We start from the raw sequence: 21,249 nt of genomic DNA, 5'->3' as shown, positions 1-21,249 counted from the left end.
TTACTTTCTATCACATTTCCTTATAAAAATCTGTTATTCTAATCACTTTCAACTGCCAAACTCTACCCTGTGCCTGCCCCCTTTTGCTAATACTTTCTTGTTCTCTCATTTTGACCTCTCCTCCTCTAGGGCAAGGAGTATTAGCCTGGGGTTGATGAACTCTGATGCTGTACACAACATGTACATTTCTTTTTTTGTGGGAGAGGTTTCATGGTTTTTATACAACTTTCAAAAGATCTCATGAGTCAAAAAAAAAAAATTACTTTTATAATGCCCTATCGCTTCTCAACCAAATCTCTATTACTGAAGACCCAGTTCATGCCCCTGGATTCAGAAACCACCCATATAAGGGAGATTTTTTAGGTTCTAAATATACACATATATAATCTTATATAAATATATTACTATGTATAATTATATAATATATATAAATTATATATAAATGTTATTATATATTCTATAATATATAAGTTATCATTTTATATATAAACATAAATATCTCTACCATTAACTTGATTATCATTTTACTTTGTTAAACTTTAATATCTTTATTGTGACTTAATTCTTTTGTTATGTAATTTTCATGATTATGAACTCTTCACAGCAGGTTCAAAGTCTGCTATATGTATACTTTCTACAAAGCAGGCACTCAATAATACTACTGTGGACATAAATTAAATGGTGATTCCCCTTCAACTTAATAAGTATAGGAACTCAGCTTCAAAGGTGTACATCACAGCTGTGACATTGACTGGAGTTGGGCAAAATGCCATAGTTAGCTGCCCCCTTACCTCTGCTTTACGAATATTTTCTCTAGCTTCATCTATTTTCTGTTCCAGTTCTGCTCGGCTTTGTTCTGATACAGCAACTCCATGGCATTCAAGTTCATTTAGAACCTAAAGAGAAAACAGGTACAGAAAATAATCCTCCTTCTCATCTTTGTTCCTTGAATGATTATTTGAAAGATTTTAGTAACTAAAACCATGATTCCTTTTTTAACAAATTATTATCCTTTCCTTAACTTGTAATTTTGTTTCATTTATTTATTTAGTTCTAAAAATTTGGATTATAGACTCTGTAAGTTGCAAAACTAGTACACACTCCCTTCACCCAACTTCCCCCAGTGGTAAAAATTTATATAACTTTACATTAGTAGTTTCCCTTTATCCTCAGGAGATTCTTTCCTAGACCCTCAATGGATGCTAAAAATGCTGGTAATACTGAATTCTAAAATTACTATGTATTTTTCTATAAGCCCTGCAACAATGCTTCTCAGTGGAAGAATTAATCTGTTTTATGTCATGGTGCCTTCTTTGCATTGCTAGTCTTGTATTCTGTCGTTATTAAGTAAAATAAAAGGTTAAGCAAAACACTCTGATATTATAACAGCGGATTTGATAATCTAACTGGCTACTCAGTAAGTAACAGGTGGATAGGGTACGTAGTGTAAAAATTATGGTTAAAGTGTTTTGGATCTTGGGTGGGAAAGAATGAGACTTCCATGTTATTCAGAATGGTGTGCAATTTAAAACATCTAAAATGTTTATTTCTGAACTTTTACATTTAACATTTCTGGGCTGTGGTTGACTTCAGGTAACTGAAACCATGGATAGTGAACTGCAGATAAGTAGGGGCTACTGCAATAGAGTACAAAAATTGACATTGGCTCAATCTACAGATCCTACTTGGATTGTACAAGTTTTGACATGCATACCTTTAGTTTTTAAAATTTACATGAATATAAAATACTGTTACAAAACAATTAATGCAAAATGGCAAAAGTTTTTTATTACATTGTATAACCCATTATGGGGTAAAACTGTCATACCATCAATTAATTTTTATTTTTTCTAAACCACTTGAGCATTTCTATATATATAAAAACAAACAGAAAATTTTGTTTAAAAAAATAAAATTAGATATACTATCTTCTCAATGTTTCTAAGAAAGCTTTTCATGTCTGTATAAATAGACTGACATCATTCTCTTTAATTAATCTATAGATCCAAGAATTTAACTGTACCATGTTTCATTTATTCTTACTCTATTTGCCTTTTGAATTTTCAAGTTTCTCAACATTATACGTGACTCTGTACAAAGAACCCTTTGTACAATGACGTTTTGTACAAAAGTCAATGACTTTTTGAACACATATAGGAATATTTAAGATAAAAAATATAAAAGCAGAAATTGCACATTTTAATTTTAATAGACATTACCAGATTATCTACACAAAGTTGTACCTACTCTTCCTTGTATCTTACCCACACTGAATTTTGCCAATCTTTAAAATTATGCCAATGTATTTTTTTAAAAATGATCTCACTGTTGAGTTGGTTTTTCAAAAAAAAAAAAAAAAAATCAATAAAATCGAGAAAACTTTAGCCATGCTAACCAAGAGAAAAAGGGAAAAAACTCAAAGGATATATCACCACAGACACCACTGAAATACAGAGGATGATCAGAAACTATTTTAAAAACTTATACTCCAATTAAACAGAAAATCTTGAAGACATCAACAAATTTCTAGAGAAATATGACCTACCCAATTTGAATCAGGAAGATATACAAAATTTAAACAGGTAAATTTCAAGCGATGAAACTGAAGATGCCATGAAAAGCCTATCAACAAAGAAAAGCCCAGGACTTGAAGGATTCTCAGCTGAGTTCTACCAGACCTTCCTTCAAAGAAGAACACCAATCCACTTCAAACTATTCTATGAAATAGAAAAGGAGGGAACCCTTCTAAACTCAACCTATGACCAGACAAAGATACACCAAGGAAAGAAAACTTCAGGCCAATATCCCTGATGAACATAGATGCAAAAATTCTTAGTAAAATACTGGCAAATCACATAGAAACATATTAAAAAGACAGTGCACCATGATCAAGTGGGTTTCATCCCAGGAACACTGGCTCAACATCCAGAAATCCGGGCTGGGGATGTGGCTCAAGCGGTAGCGCGCTCGCCTGGCATGCGTGCAGCCCGGGTTCGATCCTCAGCACCACATACAAACAAAGATGTTGTGTCCGCCGAGAACTAAAAAATAAATACTAAAAAATTCTCTCTCTCTTTCTCTTTCTCCCTCCCCCACTCTGTCTTTAAAAAAAAAAAAAAAAAAAAAACATCCAGAAATCCATAAATGTAATTCACCATATTTTCAGGTCTCTAATTAATGGAGAATCATTTTATATGTTGCTAGCAATTTGTACTTCTATTTCAATTCACTTTTTAATCTTTTAATTATTATTAAAATATATTTCTTTCAAGATATTTACTCCTATTTTTTCCTATTATTTGTTATAAACATTTCCTTCTACTCTATCCCCTTTCCTTTTTTAATGCTCTTTTGTTTTGCGGAAATTTTTAATTTTTATGTGGTCACATTTTATCAGTCTTTTCCTTTATAGCTCCTGAGTTTTGTTTTGTTTAAAAAGGTATATGGCTGGGCGCAGTGACAAATGCCTGTAGTCCCAGCAGCTCTGGAGGCTGAGGCAGGCAGATCGCAAGTTCAAAGCCAGCCTCAGCAATGGAAAGGAGCTAAGCAACTCAGTGAGACCCTGTCTCTAAGTAAAATTAAAAAAAGGCGTGGGGCTAGGGATGTGGCTCAGTAGTTGAGTACCCTTGAGTTCAACCCCTGGTATCCCCAACCCCCGTTCAAAAAAAGGGGTATCTGTAATATACCAAAAATATGGGGCTGAGGTTGTGGCTCAGTGGTAGAGGGTTTGCTTAGCATGTGTGAGGGACTGAGTTCAATTCTCAGTACCACATATAAATGAATAAAATAAAGGCCCATTGATAACTAACTAAATATATATATATATTCTAGGTTCTTCTAGTTTTTTAATAGTCATATGTTTAGCGCTTAGCACTTAGCTCTTTAGTTTTCTAAAATTTATTTTGTATATAGTGAAAGAAAGAAACCTAATGGTGTATTTTTCCCTAAACAAACAAAATTGCTAAATCCATTTACTAAAGGATTTTTACTAACTTTTTTCCCCAAAGATTTGAAATGCCATTAACTTTTTTTTTTTGGTAGTGCTTGGAATTGAACCTAGGGCTTCATGCATGCTAAGCATATACATGTTCTATCACTCAGCCATACCCCCAGGCTAACATGTTTTCTATTATAAAAAAATTCAAATATACTTGAAGGTTTTAGAGCATCTATTACAATAAATCCCATATATTAATCACTGAGATTCAAAAACATGTTAAAATTTGCTTTACCTATCCTTTTTGTTCTTTGCTACAGCATTTGAAGAAAAAAAATTGATATTAAGTCATTTTATTCCTACGTGTTATAATAAATATCTCTAAATGTGAATTGTTTTATACAACCATAATACCATTATCAGACCTAACAATAATTTCTTGGCAGCTTTTAATACACTGTTCATCATTATATTTCCCTCCTACCTGAAAAATGGCATCTTGATTGACATTTCAAATCTTTGGGGAAAAGAATTAGTAAATCCTTTAGTAAATGGATTTAGCAATTGTGTATGCCAAAAATGGTATCTTGATAAGATCATTATTCTAAATTATCATATGTTCTTTAATAGATTTGCTATTTTTTTGTATTAGATCACAGTTAATTTCTGTGGTCATTATTTTATGATTTAGTATGTGGTAAGTCTCATTCTTGTGTGTTTATAAAAAGAATTCCAGGTAAATTTTAGAGCCAGAATGTCAAGCTTCTCCAAATATATTTTCTAAGTTTCATTAAAATTTTATATTCCTTTACCTTATCAGTATTTTACTGCTGTGATGAATAACTTTTTTCCACTGTATTTGCATGATTAATGAGAAAACTAAAGTTTTCCTTTTTCCCTTCAGTTTTGAAGACTGAACCCAGGCCTCACTCATGCTAGGCAAATGCTCTGCCACTGAGCCAGATTCCTAACCTTAGAAAATTAATGATTTCTAAAAATATATTCTTGTATTTGTTCACTTTACTAAACCATCATTGACAATTGGGTCTTGGTATTTTGGGTACATATATTATTAATAAATAATGATGGATGTGCCTTTTCCTAATATTTAAATCTCTTAACTGGTTTTCTTTAATTAATACATTGACTAATCCTATATGACACTGAAAAGTAGTGGTGATGATAGATGTTGTTTTCTTGTTTTATCATTGTAATAAGCAGCATGGCTTTGAAGATGTAAATACCCTGGTGTCTGAAACTGTGGGTATGTATGATGTAATTTGCAGAAGTATTAGAGTTAGGAACCTTAAAATAATGAGATCATCCTTGATTACCTAAGTGAGTTCAATATAATCATGTGATATCTTTCAAGCAAAGAATTTTCTCTGGCTAGAGTAAGATAAGAGATGGGTAGAAAGGAAATTAGAGATTCTAAGCAGAAGGATTCAGTGTGCCCTTGCTGATTCTGAGACCGGAAGCACAAGTGCAAGGACCAGGAAGAGTAGCTTCTAGGGGCTAAAGACAGCCTCTAGCTAATAGCTGGGAAGGAGACAGGGAACTCAATCTTGTTTTCTTCTCTTTAGTTGTAGATGGACACAGTACCTTTATTTTATTTATTTTTATGTGGTGCTAAGGATCAAACCCAGTATCTCACATGTGCAAGGCATGTTATTATATATATATTTATCATTTTTACAAGTTTGTTATACCTTTGTCTAAAATCAACAGACCATATATGCGTGGGCCTACTTCTAGACTCTTCATTTTGTTCCATTCATCTGTAAGTATATCCTCATACCAATGCCAAAACATCTTGATTAGTATAGTTTTATGTCTTGAAACCAGGTGGAGAAAGCCCTCCAATCTAATCCTTCTTTTTCAAAATTGTTTTGGCTATCTTAGATGATTTGCATTTTCACATATCTTTGAGAATTAGCTTGTTAATTAAAAAAAATGCTGGGTATTTAACCTGTATTACATTGAATATATGGAGAAAACTGGTATTTTAAAAATAGTCTTCATATACTGGGCGTAGTGGCGCAAGCCTATAATCCTAGCAGCTTGGGAGGCTGAGGCAGGAGGATCTCAAGTTCAAAGTCAGCCTCTGCAAAAGTGAGGTGCTAAGCAACTCAGTTGAGACCCTGACTCTAAATAAAATACAAAACAGGGCTGAAGATGTGGCTCAGTGGCAGAATGCCCCTGAGTTCAATCCCTAGTACCCATCCCTCCAAAATAAATAAAAATAGATTTCATATGTAGTTAAAGTCTATATATGTGTCCTTATGCCAGTACTGCACTACCTCAATCTCTGCAGTTTTATAAGCTTTGAAATCAGGAAGTAGGAGTTCTCTAACCTTATTATTTTTCATGACTATTTTGGCTATTTGGGGTCTCTTGAGATCTCATATGAATTTTAGAATGGCTTTGTCTTTTCTTGTAAATAACACTGTTCAGATTTTGAAGGAAACTACATTGAATTTGAAGAACATTTTGGTATTAAGTGCCATTTAACAATATCTGCAGCTATCTGGGAGGTTGAGGCATGAGTATTACAAGTTCAAAGCCAGCCTCAGCAACTTAATGAGACCCTGTCTCGAAATAAAGAAAAAGGGCTGTGGATGTGTCTCAGAGGCAAAATGCCTTTGGGTTCAATCTCCAGTAACAAACAAAACAAAACAAAACAAACACATGAAAAGAAGCCCCCATAAAACAAACCCCAAACAATATCTGCCTTCAGTTCCATGAATACTGGATATATTCCCAATGGGATTTTGATAGGAATTACATGGAATCTGGACATCATTCTGGGAGTAACTGTCATCTTATCAATACCTTCACTTAATGAACATGAACTGTCTTTCCATTTACTTATGCCCTCTTTAATCTATCATCAATGTTTTTGTAGTTCCCAGTGTACAAGTCTTTTACCTTCTTGATATTTTCTTTTTGGTGTTACTAGAAATGAAACTGCTTTCTTAATTTCCTTTTTTTGTTGTTGCTGTGGTACTGGAGATGTATTAATTTCCTTTTTGCAGTGCTCATTGTTATTTAGAAATGCAACTGATTTTTTTGCTTTTATTTTGCATCCTGCAACTTTGCTATAACTGCTATGGCAACTTTGCTATAACTGCTCTAGAACTCCTATGTTGAGTAAACATGGTGAAAGTGAACATTCTTATCTTGTTCTTAATCTTGAAGGAAACATTTTTGATTTTTCATCATGGACAATCAATTACCACCCCCCCCATCCCAATATCTCATACTAGGATGGAACCTGGGGACTACTACTACAGAGCTACATCCCCAACCTTTTTTTTTGTTAAATAGTCTCAATAAGTTGTCCAGGCAGGTCTTGAACTTGTGATTGCCTCCTCCCCAGCCTCCTGAGTAGTTGGGATTATAGGTGTATATAACCACGCCTGACAACTGTTAAACATTTTTTGTATTTTAAAGCTGACTATGATGCACTGTGGTGTGATTTTCTTTGTGTTTTACCTGCCTCAGGCTTACTGAGCTTTAGCTCTTGGTTTATAATTTTTATTAATTGTGGACAGATTTTAGCAAAAACAAAAACAAAAACAAAAACAAAAAACCCAAAATCCCAGGCTTTGGGGGATAAGAAGTGAGTGTATTTTGCATGTCAGAGGTATGTGAAGTTTTAACCATAACTTTTAACCATAAGGTATACTGTGGCAGATTATGTTTTTCAAAAAGTTGTTACTACATTTCTCATTCTGCATGTTTTTCCAACTTCGTTACTTCTCCACCAAGAAGTAGAGTGTATGTCCTACCTCCTTGAACTATGGACAGGCCTTTGTGATTGTCTCAATAAAATATGATTCAACAATCCCAATGATGTTTCTGAGGCTAGGTCAAAAGAATACACAGGTTTTATTTTCTCACTCTTGGAACTTATATCTTTGGGGCTTTGTGCTACCATGTAAGCAGTATAGCCAACCTGAAGCCACCATGTTGGAGAGATCATGTGGAGAGACCACACAGAGACAGAAGTGTGTAAGAAGCCCTAGCATTGTGGTTCCCAACTGTTTAGATCTTCCCAGCCTAAGAACCAGTTATTTTGGGGGCTGGGGCTCAAGCAGTAGCACGCTCGCCTGGCATACGCGCGACACTGAGTTCGATCCTCAGCACCACGTACAAATTAAGACGTTGTGTCCGCCGAAAACTAAAAAGAAAATAAATATTAAAAATTCTCTCTCTCTTTCTCTTAAAAAAAAAAAAAAAAAGAACCAGTTATTTCACATGAGATGACACCAGCACTGGCCATTATCTGATTATTATAAAGTGATAACTGCCAAGTTGAGACTACCAATACCCAGAACACTGAAAGACATTATTTTTTTTTAAATAAATCTTTTTTATTTTTTTTTTTAGAGAGAGAGAGAGAGGGAGAAAGAATTTCAATATTTATTTTTCAGTTTTTGGCATACACAACATCTTTGTATGTGGTGCTGAGGACCAAACCCGGGACGCACGCATGCCAGGCGAGAGCGCTACCGCTTGGGCCACATCCCCAGCCCCTGAAAGACATTATTAAAAAAATGCTTTTTAAATTTTTTTTAAGCTGGGTATGGTGGCAGATGACTATAATCCTGTGACTCAGGAGGCTAAGGCAGGAAGATCCAAGTTTGAGGCCAGTCTAGGCAACTTAACAAGACTGTCAGCAACACAGTGAGAACCTATTTTAAAATAAGACACAAAGCTGAGTGTGGTGGCACACACCTGTAATCCCAGTGGCTCAGGAGGCTAAAATAAGGAGGATGGTGAGTTCAACATTGGCCTCAGCAACTGAGCAAAACCCTGTCTCTAAATAAAATATAAAAAAGAGGGGTGGGGATGTGGCTCAGTGATTAAGTGCTCCTGGGTTCAATCCCAGGTACCAAATAAATAAATAAAATAAAATAAGGTTTGGGAATGCAATTCAGTCGTAAAGCACTCTTGGGTCCAATTCCCAGTTTAATAATCAAAAAACCATAACCAAAACAACAACAACAAGAAAAACCCACAAAAAGCAAACAACAACAACAAACCCCAAAAACCCAAAACATTGTCTCCTGTGAGACAAGTGAAATAAGATGTCAAAGTAGGCAAAAAAATACATGGGATACAGCAGCAAGCAAGGCCCAATGTTGAAAATATTAGTTTATGATTAGGTTGAAAGTGAAAAAATACCAGTGTATGAGATGGACCATAGGGAGAGTAAAGAGTTTAAAAAAAAAAAAAAAAAAAGACAGCCTAGTTCAGGAATCTAAGGAATTTAAATATTTAACCATTGGATAGAGAAAGAGCAACCCATGAAAGAATCTAGACAGGCTGAAGAGGAAGAGGGAAAACTGGAACAATGCTGAGTTACAGAGGGCTGAAGAGTGTTTTAAGAAGAAGGGTGTTGTTAGTTATGATGAAACTTGATTGGTTAAGAAAAACGAGAGATCAAGTGTCCACTTTGGATCTTGCAACAGACATCACTGGTGATTATGATAAATTTAGAAGGAAAGGAATGATCAGAAGGAAAGCAAGGCAAAGCTTAAACACAATGAGCTGAAAAGTAGGAGGGAGGTCAGGATGTGTAAGTGTGGACAATTCTTTTAAGAAGTTGGACGTGAAGGCAAAGAAAGAGGATCTAGATACTAAAAATCAAACTAAAAAAAATACCATATTTAAAATAATTTCTTTGCACTTGGAGTTTAGTCTTGAAAATATATTTTCATGGAATTTACAACTGTGTCTTCAAAAAAACTTGTCTTGAGAGATGAAAGTCTACTTTAATTTATCATATGTATGCCTCTTCCCCCGCCCAACAAACTGTAATACACCATCACTAGTCTTTCTTAGGCAATTTTATGGCAAACAGGTGAATTAATGTGTTGCTGCTACAAGGTTTACAGAATTTTTAAGATAAATAGATAAGACTATATTGTTGAGTTTGAGAAAGAACAGAAAAAACATATATGGGTGCTTTTCACATTAATAAAATTTAGCTCCTTAAATGGGTCTGACACTTGGCTTAAGCTGAATGTGGCCAGGATTCTACTACACTTACCCGTTGTTGATGAACAATATTTTTGTGCTCACGTGCCACACGTGTGGCCCATTTCCTAGCCTCTTTATTTAGACTGTGCTCCTCTGTGGTCCCAGTTTCTGATTCTAATTGTCGACTCTACAACACAAGAGAGAACAGAGAGAAAAATATTGTTATTCTGATTGCAACTATTATACTCAGTAGTTAGACCAAAGGGCCTTCATTTAGCACGTAAAAAACAAGACATACTGAGTATAGTGGCACACATCTATAATCCCAGCAACTGTGGAAGCTGAGGCAGGAGGATCCCAAGTTTGAGGTCAGCCTCAGCCTTCTGAGTAGCTGGGATTAAAGGTGTGTGTTACTGTTCCTGGCAAGAAAAAAAAAAAATTATTTTTTGATACTGAGTATTGAACACAGGGGTATTTAACCACTAAGCCACATCCCCAGTCCTTTGTATTTTGAGACAGGGTCTCACTTAGTTGCTTAGGGCCTTGCTAAATTACTGAGGCTGGCTTTCAATTCACAGTCCTCCTGCCCCAAGCCTCCCGAGCCACTGGGATTACAGGCATGTTTCACTGTGTCTAGCTAAGAAAATAAGTTCCTAAATACGAATTGTCCAAAGAGGATTTTTAGAATAAAAAGAGATATAATGAAATGGAAAGAATTTTAGAGACTCACTTGCAATTTAATCTTTTCATAAATTCTGAAGTCAGGTCACAGAAGACATGTGAAAGCTCTTTATAACGTATATCTTAATAAAATAAAAATATTATACAAAGCAAACACAGTCCAGGGTGCTAAACAACACACAGAGCAATATTCTCAGCCATCGTCACTATCAAAAATCCTACCATCCAGGCACATGGTAATCCCAGAGAATCAGACGGCTTTGAAAGGAGGATTCCAAGTTCAAAGCCAACCTCAGCAACAGTGAGGTACAAACCAACTCAGAGAGATGCTGTCTCTAAATAAAATACGATATAGGGCTGGGGATGTGGCTCAGTGGTCAAGTGCTCCTGAGTTCAATCCCCGGAACTCCCCCAATCATCCCCCAAATCCTATCAGTCAGGCTATAATGTAGATCACTATTTTTTTTTTAAAGATGGACATAATATCTTTATTTATTTTTATGTGGTGCTGAGGATCAAACCCAGTGCCTCACAAGTGAGAAGCAAGCACTCTACCACTGAGCTATAACCTCAGCCCTATCACTATCTTTTAGAGTGGTCATATTTACAGTGGTTGATTATAGTGAAGGAGCTGCAGGTGACTGCTTCTTTTTAAATGATGACTAATTTAATTTTTAGTTCATTTTTAAAATATTTTCCCTTTATTCTTTTAAAAATGTATTTGAAATATATAAAAGAATGGTAACATATAAGAGACATGAAGCACCTAATTTAAAGAACATTGGTATCTTTTTGAAGCAGAATATGAGAATTAAATAATTAAATAACAGATAGCACTATAGCCTAGCTCTGGAAAAGCTCACTTACTCAATTTGCTTATTTGTAAAGAAGCATACATATAATCTCAGAATAACAGTAGCACATGCACATACACACACAAACAAATTAGAACTTGAAGAGGGATGCTATAAAAGGTTAGGTGTCAGTTTACAAATTCTATTAATGTAAAGGAGGCTCAACTAAATTTGATTCTTGAGATGTTCAGAAATAGAATAATTTTAGAAATCATGAGATATTAGTAAAAACGTTTCAGAAGCACGTTGTTCTTTTGCTGCAAAATAAATGTCAATCTAAATACAAGCCTGTGCTTTTGAGTTCTATTTCCTTTGGCTGGAATAGTTTTCCTATTTATTTTTTTATTGTGTTGTTCATAAACAAACTCCTAGTCTCATTTCAAGTGCTACCTTTTCAGGAAATCTTCCCTGACTTCTCCAGATGACTAAGGGGCTCTTTTACTTTGACTATACCCATTATATTAATTGATTTTAGTTTGTTAGAAGTCACTGAGTCTCCACTATCAGACCAACATCAAGCCATGCCAGTGCTGCACTGGCTTCAGTTTGCTCTTAGGCAATCTGAGGGCCTGAGCAGTGTTTCACCTAGTTTGGGACCTAACACAAACACAGGAATGTCCTTAGTAAATGCTAGTTATGCGAATATAACTGAATGCCCTGATTCCAAAGTGAGGGCCAGGCTACTAGATTATTAGGACTGTGCCTTTAGAGACAAAAGAACAAACTTACTTTATTAGAATGAGTTTCTGACTGATGAGAGACAAAATTATTCTATGTGGGTAAGAACAGAATGAAGAGGGGAGAAAGAGAACTAATTTATTGAGTGCCATGAATTTTAGCACAGGTTCTCAGAGCTGACTTTAGAATTGACATCTTTTCTCCACTCATCCAATTAAAGGTCATCTAATATAATCTGCTGTATGTTTAAATTTGCATTCTAAAATCCATTCAAACATGAATAAAGAAGGAATAAATCTGAATCTCCAAATTTAGTGACTTCTGCAAACTCTTACTTTATGGAACTTATTAGATATTTTAAGAAGCAGTCATTGAAATCTAAAATACATTTATGTGTCACCCTGGCTAACTTAACCCCACCTCTCCAGGCCTTAGTTTCCTTACTTATAAATCAACATGTCCGGAGATGGAATCTCAGGTTGTCAGCAACCCAGCAATAAATTTTAGAATAAGTAGGATCATTTCTTGGCCAGAGAGAATAATGTTCTCTGGATAACAGTCTCAAAAAGCATGTAATAAAAAAATTATGTTCATAATGCTACTGTAGCAGGGTGCAGTGGTGCAGCGGTGCAGCCTATAATCCCAGCAGCTTGGGAGGCTGAGACAGTAGGATAGCGAGTTCAAAGCCAGCCTCAGCAATTTAGCAAGGCCCTAAGCAACTCAGTGAGACACTGTCTCTAAATAAAATACAAAAAAGGTCTGGGGATATGGCTCAGTGGTTAAGTGCCCCTGAGTTCAATTCCTAGTACCAAAAAATAAAAAATAAAATAAAATAATGCTATTGCTCTGAGCTCCAGATATCTTCCTAGCATTATCTGGGAGTTTAGCCTAATCAAAGAGCAAAAGGGTCCCAATAAAAATTTAATAATATTCCTGAAATATAAATTTATTTGGAATTTAATGAGTGCTAGAGATTAAATTCAAGTTTGGTTAGTATAAATCTATTTATATGAACTTGTGTATCCATATCTATATAATTTTACCAATGATTACTTTGAATGTTGAGAATTTGGGTGGAAACATTGTTTTTTCATTTTAAACTTTATGGCATATGATATGATATTTTAAAAAGAGAATGTATGCATGTTTATTCCTACTTTAAGTTAAAGTGGAAGTTCATATTGCAGTAGAAAGAAAACCTTAAAATCTAGCAATGAGGGAAACAATATGATGTTTTGACTCTTGTATACTTTGGGTAAAAACTTTCTTTTCATGTTTTATAATCAGAACACTATAAAGTTATGATAACTTTGAAAACAAGGTTACCATTTACTGATTCTTTAATCTCTGTGACACTTTACATAATTTCTTTTTTTTTAAAATATTTATTTATTTATTTTTTAGTTATCGGCGACACAACATCTTTCTTGGTATGTGGTGCTGAGGATCGAACCCAGGCCGCACGCATGCCAGACGAGCACGCTACCACTTGAGCCACATCCCCAGCCCCTACATAATTTCATTTAGTTCTCAAAACAATCCTAATACACAGAAATTATTATTTTCAACTTATCAGTATAGAAATCTAAGCTCAGAAAAGGTTATGTATCAGTTGGGCATGATGGTACATGTCTGTAATCCCAGCTACTTGGGAAGCTAAGGTAGGAGGATCACAAGTTAGAGGCCAGTGTGGGCAATTTAGTAAGACCCTGTCTCAAAACAGTGAGTGGGGAGGGAGGAAGAGGAGAGGGGAAAGAAGGAAGAGAAGAAAGGGTTGTTTTTTCCCTAAAGCCACTCAACCACTAAGCAGTGGGTCTAGAGCCTGTATTGAGACCCTGTTGGCTCAGATTCCATGCTGTCCATATATGCTTATACTGTGTCACTAATTGTACTATTTGGTTAATACTAATATTAATAACACAGAGACAATAATATTAAAAAAGACGCTGCTAAAATATAAGTTTCCTTTGAATGAAATTTTGGAAAGGTTTTTAATTAGAGATAAGACATTTAACTGATTTAATTTTCCTTGAGGAAAACAAAACAAAACAAAACAAAAAAACCCGAACTGGTTCAAATAAGTTTGAGAAGGCTTTAAAAACTAGCAATGTTAAGTTTTTAAAAATTTCCAGTCCATTTAGAATAAAATATTAAGATCTTTAAAAATTATAAATTAAATAATTTTAAAGAACTAAATAAAGGAAATAAACATTCTAGTACTTATGATATATCAATTTTAACACATCTCAACTATTTTGTCCTCAGACACCTCTCAAGATTCATTCCCATCCTCTCCCTCCATTCCTTTTATTTGGGACTGAACCCAGGGTTGTTCTACCATTGAGCTATATCCTTATTTCTTTTTATTTTTTGAGACAAGGTCTTGCTAAATTGGCCTTGAACTTGTGGTTCTCCTGCCTCAATCTCCTGAGTAGGTGGGATTACAGGCATTTGCCATTGTACCAGCTTAATTTAAATTCATTTTAAAGTTACTATAAGGGCACAGAAGGTTCAGACAGATATCTGAGTACCTGTATAGGATGACAAAGTGAGCTGGGAGAGAAAGCTGATTTCACAGAGGAAACAGAGTCCTTACTTTTCAAATCTGTACCCAAAATGTGTTCATTTGAAAGAGAAAAAGTGACGAATGAAAACCACTAGTACAGTAAAATACTATTTTTCCAACCAAATTTCGAAAAAAGATAAAATTAGGGTTGTTGTACCAGGAACAATCTCATTAATCCTCATTTAAGGCAAGTACTTTACCACTGAGTTACATCCCCAGCCCTCATTAACCTTCACTCAAAGTGTGTATACTAATTGTATTTTTCAGTTCATTGGTGGATATTATCAAGTTAATATCAATCCGTCTTATTCTTATTTTAAATTTTTTTTTGTTTTTGTTTTTAGTACTAGGGATTGAACCCAGAGATGCTACCACTGAGATACATCCCCAGTCCTTTTTATTTTTATTTTGAGACAGTCTTATTATGTTGTTGAAGCTGAACTTGAACTTTCAATCTTCCTGCTTCAGCTTCCTGAATTGCTGGCATTACAGCCCAATCCACTAATTCTTTTTGATGTTTTCTAATATATTCAATTAAGTTAATTTTTATTTAAGTTAATTTTTATTTATTCTCAAGAGGTCCCTTTTGTCAGGAATGCTGGTACACTCCTGTAGTCCCTGCTACTCAGGAAGTTGAGGCAGGAGGACAGCATGACTCTATGAGTCCTGGACCAGCCAGGGCAACATAGGGAACAGAGTGAAATGCCCATCTCAAGAAAAAGGGGGGAAAAAAAGTAAAAAGACCTGGATCTCTGTAGGTTTGTGCTTGGAATGCAATAATAGGTTCAGAATCTATAATTCTGGAATTCAAAATGCTCTGAAAATCACAAAGATCTTTTTTTTTTTTTTTAAAGTTTAGAACTCATTTGAAGCAAAGTGAGTTGGTCTTGAACTAAGGAGATGTTATTTATAGGCTTTTATTCATTTAACTTGGTATGAATATTGAAATGTTTTACTGCAAAAAAATACTGTGTTGTTTGATCATCAGGTGCTTCCTCATGTCCTATTCAGTGTGTAATGATGGTACAGGGATTGCTTCTGAAAATTTCTGAATTTTGAAACAGATTTGGCCCAAAGCCTTTTTTGGTAAGAGTCTGTAAAACCTAAAGTCACATATTTTAAACCTTACACACACCTTGGAGAGGAGGTGGAGCAGTGTACTGTCAAAGACATGTCTTAAGCTTATTCTGATCAAGCTTTCTGCAGAGAAAAGTGGCAGTTCAACTGCATAATTGGATTGTGTGCCTAGTCTTTCAGGTGAATAAACTAGAGAATTAATGTTGTGGTCTGAGTCTTGAGGCAATTCTGGAAGACTGGACAACTGGTTAAAAGGATGTACAGTACCATTCCATTAAGGCTGATGAGAACTCTGATAAAGGAGTACCATTCTCTTAGGTCAGAACAGTTAGAATAGCAAGGGCAAATCTAAGCAAAAATTATATCCCTGAAATCTCAGTGACTCGAGAGGCTGAGGCAGGAGGATTATAAGTTCAAGCAACTTAGTGAGACCCTATCTCAAAATTAAAAATAAAAAAGGAGAGCTGAGGGTATAGTTCAATGGCGAAGTGCCTTAGGGTTCAATACTCAATATAAACCAATACACACACAGAGACGCACACACAAAATCCCCAAACCCTGTACGTCAATACATCACCAAGGCATCTATTGAAAGCTCTCTGGATGCTTAGAGAAGGAACTAATCCAGGAGAAAGGTGACTAATCCAGCAGAGGGCCTATCACATAGATGGTAGGCTTTCTATGAGAATCAAATAAACCCTTTCTGGAAGGCTGAAGAAATGAGAACAACCCCTACTGAATGCCTACCTGTCAACACTGCTGATTCTACAAAGTAGCGCTCATGTCTTTAGCTGCAGCTTTTCAGTTTTGGATGCCACCTGCCACATATACCTGGCACCTATTTCCTGAATGGGAAGATTTTCCACAGAATCTCTATCATCATCTTTCCTGTTTACGAGACATTGCTATATAAATACAAAATTACCACCAGTGGAAAGAGCTACCCATAACTTGAGATTTTTTTTTTCCCCTTTTGGTACTGGGAATTGAACCCAGGAGCATTCTATTTCTGAGCTATACCTCAAACCCTTTTTTAAAATTTTATTTTGAGACAGGGTCTCTTTAAGTTGCCCAGGCTGGCCTTCAACTTGCGAACCTCCTGCCTCCTTAGCCTGGCAAGGATCATAGGTGTTCACCAGTACACCTGGCTTACGTAACAGAATTTCCAGGTAAATTTGCTACAGGATACATTAGCCCGATATGGTCCTTTATAGACAAGGGAAATTCTTGTTAAATATTTAATTTTAATAAATGCATAAAAAGCTCCACTTAAGATTTAGGGATATAGCTCAGTTGGTAGAGTGCTTGCCTTGCATTTAAAAGCCCTGGGTTCAATCTTCAGCATCACTAAACAAAACAAAACAAAACAAAACAAAACAAAAAAACTCCACTTAAGCAAACCTTAAATATGCAGATGTCCTCAAGCAAGTGGACTTTTTACTTAATGTAACTGTTAATCTAGAGAAGGCAGAGTTAAATATCTGAAATGGTGGCCAGAATAACAGGAAAATACCATGTATCAGAAATTTTATGTCAGCCCTTTTGCTACCATTATCTCTGAAGATCTTGTTAATTACAATTCAAGGAAAGAAAAGAGGAAAGGGTTTTCTCATTCCCACCAGGAAGCTTGAGAGAACATTTCCTTGTTTTCCTGCCTCTATAGATCATACTTATCCAAGTTTTATAGACGTGTGTTTCCCATATTTTTTCCTATCCCTGGTTGACCTTGTGCTTTTTCATAGGATGTGAGAAACACTTTGAAGGACTTATGTTACTGGTTCTGCAAACGGAAGGTGGGCACGTATGCAGGACAGAGATGCTGAAAAGTGCAGGTCATAGGGAGGTAACTGTCAGCTACTGCCTTTCAGGCTTATAAAATGCTAAGAAAGAGGTTAATAAGATTTACTTTGGGTAATACAATAAGAGAACAGAAGTCCCACGGGACTTGCAGTAATCAGTTTAAAAAGGAAGTTAAGTACTGCAAGATTTTGTAATCTTTGTAGTATCATCTATATTTGATATTTTGATATTTCCTGAAGCAATGAGGGGCAAAACCTAAAACAAAAAGGAAAAACATAAAGATCCATCTAGCTCTTCACCCACCACTATGTGCCAGGCATTGAGTCAAAAGTTTAATTTCATACCCAATAAAATAGTCATTTTATATACAAGGAGAATAAATCAAAAAATTTAAAAATATATAATATAAACAGCTAGTTTTAGATACTAAGACCTAGGACTTGTTCTTGTATAATACCTGTATGAATATCTAACACCAGTATGACCTGTGTGACAGCTGAAGGACTCTTCAACACTGATATTCTAATCAATGTACTTGTCAATTCTAAACAGAATACCTGTTATTTAGGGAGGTGTTTTAGGATACATTCCATATCCTCCTCAGAATAATTTTGCATTAAAAACTCATTTCTGCAAAGAAAGATGTACTCTGCTCATTTTTTTAAAAGAATTTTTGACTTGTTACTATCATCTGATAAATGGTAATGAGGTATAAAGAAAGGACACTTTAGAAATCAATAACACAATATGGAAATATAGACAATAGACAAGAAAACCTCCTTTCAATATTCTTTTTTTTTTGGGGGGGGGGTTGACTGAGGGGACCAGGGATTGAACCCAGCGGTGCTTAACCACTGAACCATATCTCCAGGTTTTGGTGTTTTTTTTTTTTTTTGTATTTTATTTAGAGACGGGTCTACCTGAGTTGCTTAGGCCCTTGCTAAGTTGCTGAGGCTGGCTTTGAACTCTTGATCCTCCTGCCTCAGCCTCCCAAACCACTGGGATTATAGGTATGTGCCACCATGCCTGGCTAGCTCCTTTCAATATTAACCACAAGATAGCTACTAGGTCACATCAAACAACACTTTCCTTTGGTCACTGTTACTTGTAATCATCTTATGATTAATCATATATTAAGATAACATGAAAGGGAATTCTATCAGTCGGAAATAAAAGGCATAATAATTCCAAGCCTTAAATAAATTCCTATGCTAATACTGTGACTATATGTTTTTAGTTGGATGTTTTGAACTTTTGTAGAACACTGCAATTTGAAGTGGATTATCTGAAAACTTTTTCTCTTTAAGTTTTAACACAGTATATGATAATAAGTTATATTTTATTACAGTAGTAACGTTAAACATCCTATGACTTTCCTACATGTATCTTACCAAAATTTAGAGAAAATATTAGCAACTACATAGTCTTAATTCAAATTTTGATTAAGAACAATACTGTCCTACTTCTGCAATGGATCTCATCATATTTTGTCCTACTTGAAAATATTCCATAGTTCTCCATCTAACACTGTATATAGAATTACCAAACATAAAATCTGGTTGCAACATATGCCTATGGGATTTTCAGTTTCTCTTTCATCCCAAGACTATTTGCCATCTCAGGAACAGGTCGTATACTTACAAATGTTTTAGCTATAAACTTTCTAGTTGAGGGACCCTGATTAGGGGAGATGAAAAACAGCACCTAAGACATAGGGCTGTCATGAGGATTATATGATTTAATATAGGTCATGTAATTAGAAAAATGTCTAGCATAAAATAAATGTTCAATGAATGCCACCTATTTTTTTTGTTTGTTTGTTTTCAATTGCTGTCTTAACTTCCTGACATATTATTCCTCAATTTCTATAAGATAAATCTCAATTCATCTTCAAAAATCTAATCCAAACAATCCAATAAAAAAATGAACAAAAAAGTTTTGAATAGACATTTCCCAAAGTAGATATATAAATGGCTAATCAGCTCATGAAACATTCAACAATATTAGTCATGGGCAAATGCAAATAAAAACTACCATGAGATATTTCACAACCACGAGCAAGGCTATAACCAAAGAGACAGGGCTAGTTGGGGGAAGAAGCTCAATAGTGGAGTGTTAAATGGGAAAAAAAAAAAAACAAAAAACTACAAATAACAATCAATATTGGTGGAGATGTGGAGAAATGAGAACCCTTACCCAATACTGATGGAAATATGAAATTCTGCAGTTACTCTTGCAAACGGTTTGGCAGTTTGCTAAACACTTAATCAGGAATTTACTATGACCCAGTAACCCAAGAGAAATGAAAACACATTCATACAAAGACTGGCATAGCAATTAACATAGTAGCACTATTCATAAGAGCAAAAGTGAGAAACAACCTAAATGTTCAAACTGATGAATAGATAAACAGATAAACAAAATGTGGTATATTCATATGATGGAATACTAATCAGCAATAATAAGGAACAAAACATACTGCTGCATTCTACAACATGGATGAATCTCGAAAACATTATGTTAAATGACAGCAGCAAAGCATAAGAGACTACACATATTGTATGATTTAATTTATGTGAAATGTCTAGAAAAAGCAAATCTAAAAAGAATAAAACTAGAAAGAGTGGTTGCCTGTATCTGGGAGGGGTGATGTGGATTAACAATAAATAGACATGCAGGATCATATCAGGATCATGAAAATATTCTAGAACTTATTTATGATGATGAAACATAATTTGGTAAATTCATTAAAAATCATTGAACACACTTGAAATGGGTGAATTATATGATATGTAAATATGCCTCAATAAACTTATGAAAAGACAGAAAGCTCATCTAGCCTGAGGTCTATAGTTCAGCATGTCATAGCTATCTTTAGCATTTAGTTGAGTGACTGGAACATACAGTAGGGGTTCAGTGTTTGTTGAACTGAGATATGTTTCAAAACAGAACCAACAAGAGCAATTTCAGAAACACACTGAAGATAGAGGTGAGTGGTACTTCCTACATGTCCAAGATTCAGCTGGCAGAAAAAATGAGTTAATGGACACTGACTTGTATTCTCTTCACTTCATGCCAAGCTTTGTGCTACCAGCTCCAAGAAGTAAAACCTGAGAAGCAAGTAAACAATGGCTCCATTCCCATAAGGAAAAATACTGGTCCATAATGAGTAAAAATACTTGCTTGGGAATTTGTTTGTTTGTTTACTTATTTATTGGCACTGGGAATTGACATGCAAGGCAAGCACTTTACCACTTAGCTATATCCCCAACCTTGTAAATTTGTTTTTTGTAAGCAATAAGAATGCTTAATTTATAACAACAAAAATTATACATAAAATATTTTATAGTTAACGTTTTCAAAATCATTATAAGGATTTTTATAAAACCACAGGTATTTATTGTTTTCTATTATGAAAAAAATTAATGGCTTCTAAGTTTCCAACATTTTTTTCAGGAAACAACAGCATAACAGAAAGAGCATTAGAACTGCAATCAAAACAGCTATGTGTCATTCATTCCCCACATGACTCTGGGCAAATCTCTTTTCCTTCTTAGGATACAGTTCCTTCTTTATTACAGCCAAGATTAGCTCTTGGGTTCTTCCCACACTCCTGTTGGGAAAACTAAGGTGTTTCAGACAAAAGGAAAAATGAGAAGCTCAATCTA

General features: G+C 35.0%; 1 protein-coding gene across 2 annotated transcripts in view; it reads right to left on the bottom strand.

The window, feature by feature from the left end:
• The window catches only part of Fchsd2 (FCH and double SH3 domains 2), a 241,908-nt gene that overhangs the window by 46,940 nt on the left and 173,719 nt on the right, over nucleotides 1-21,249 (bottom strand). For both annotated transcript variants that reach the window (XM_076846669.2, XM_076846670.2), the window contains 2 exons: nucleotides 9,996-10,112; nucleotides 792-896 (listed from right to left, as the gene is read on the bottom strand). In XM_076846669.2, the coding sequence (XP_076702784.2) occupies nucleotides 792-896; nucleotides 9,996-10,112 (222 nt within the window). The remainder of the gene's footprint in view (nucleotides 1-791; nucleotides 897-9,995; nucleotides 10,113-21,249) is intronic.

This window comes from Callospermophilus lateralis, chromosome 2, assembly GCF_048772815.1.
Source record: "Callospermophilus lateralis isolate mCalLat2 chromosome 2, mCalLat2.hap1, whole genome shotgun sequence".
NCBI lineage: Eukaryota > Metazoa > Chordata > Mammalia > Rodentia > Sciuridae > Callospermophilus > Callospermophilus lateralis.
Note: the sequence above shows the minus strand (reverse complement) of the source record. Positions and strands in the feature narration are given on the sequence as shown.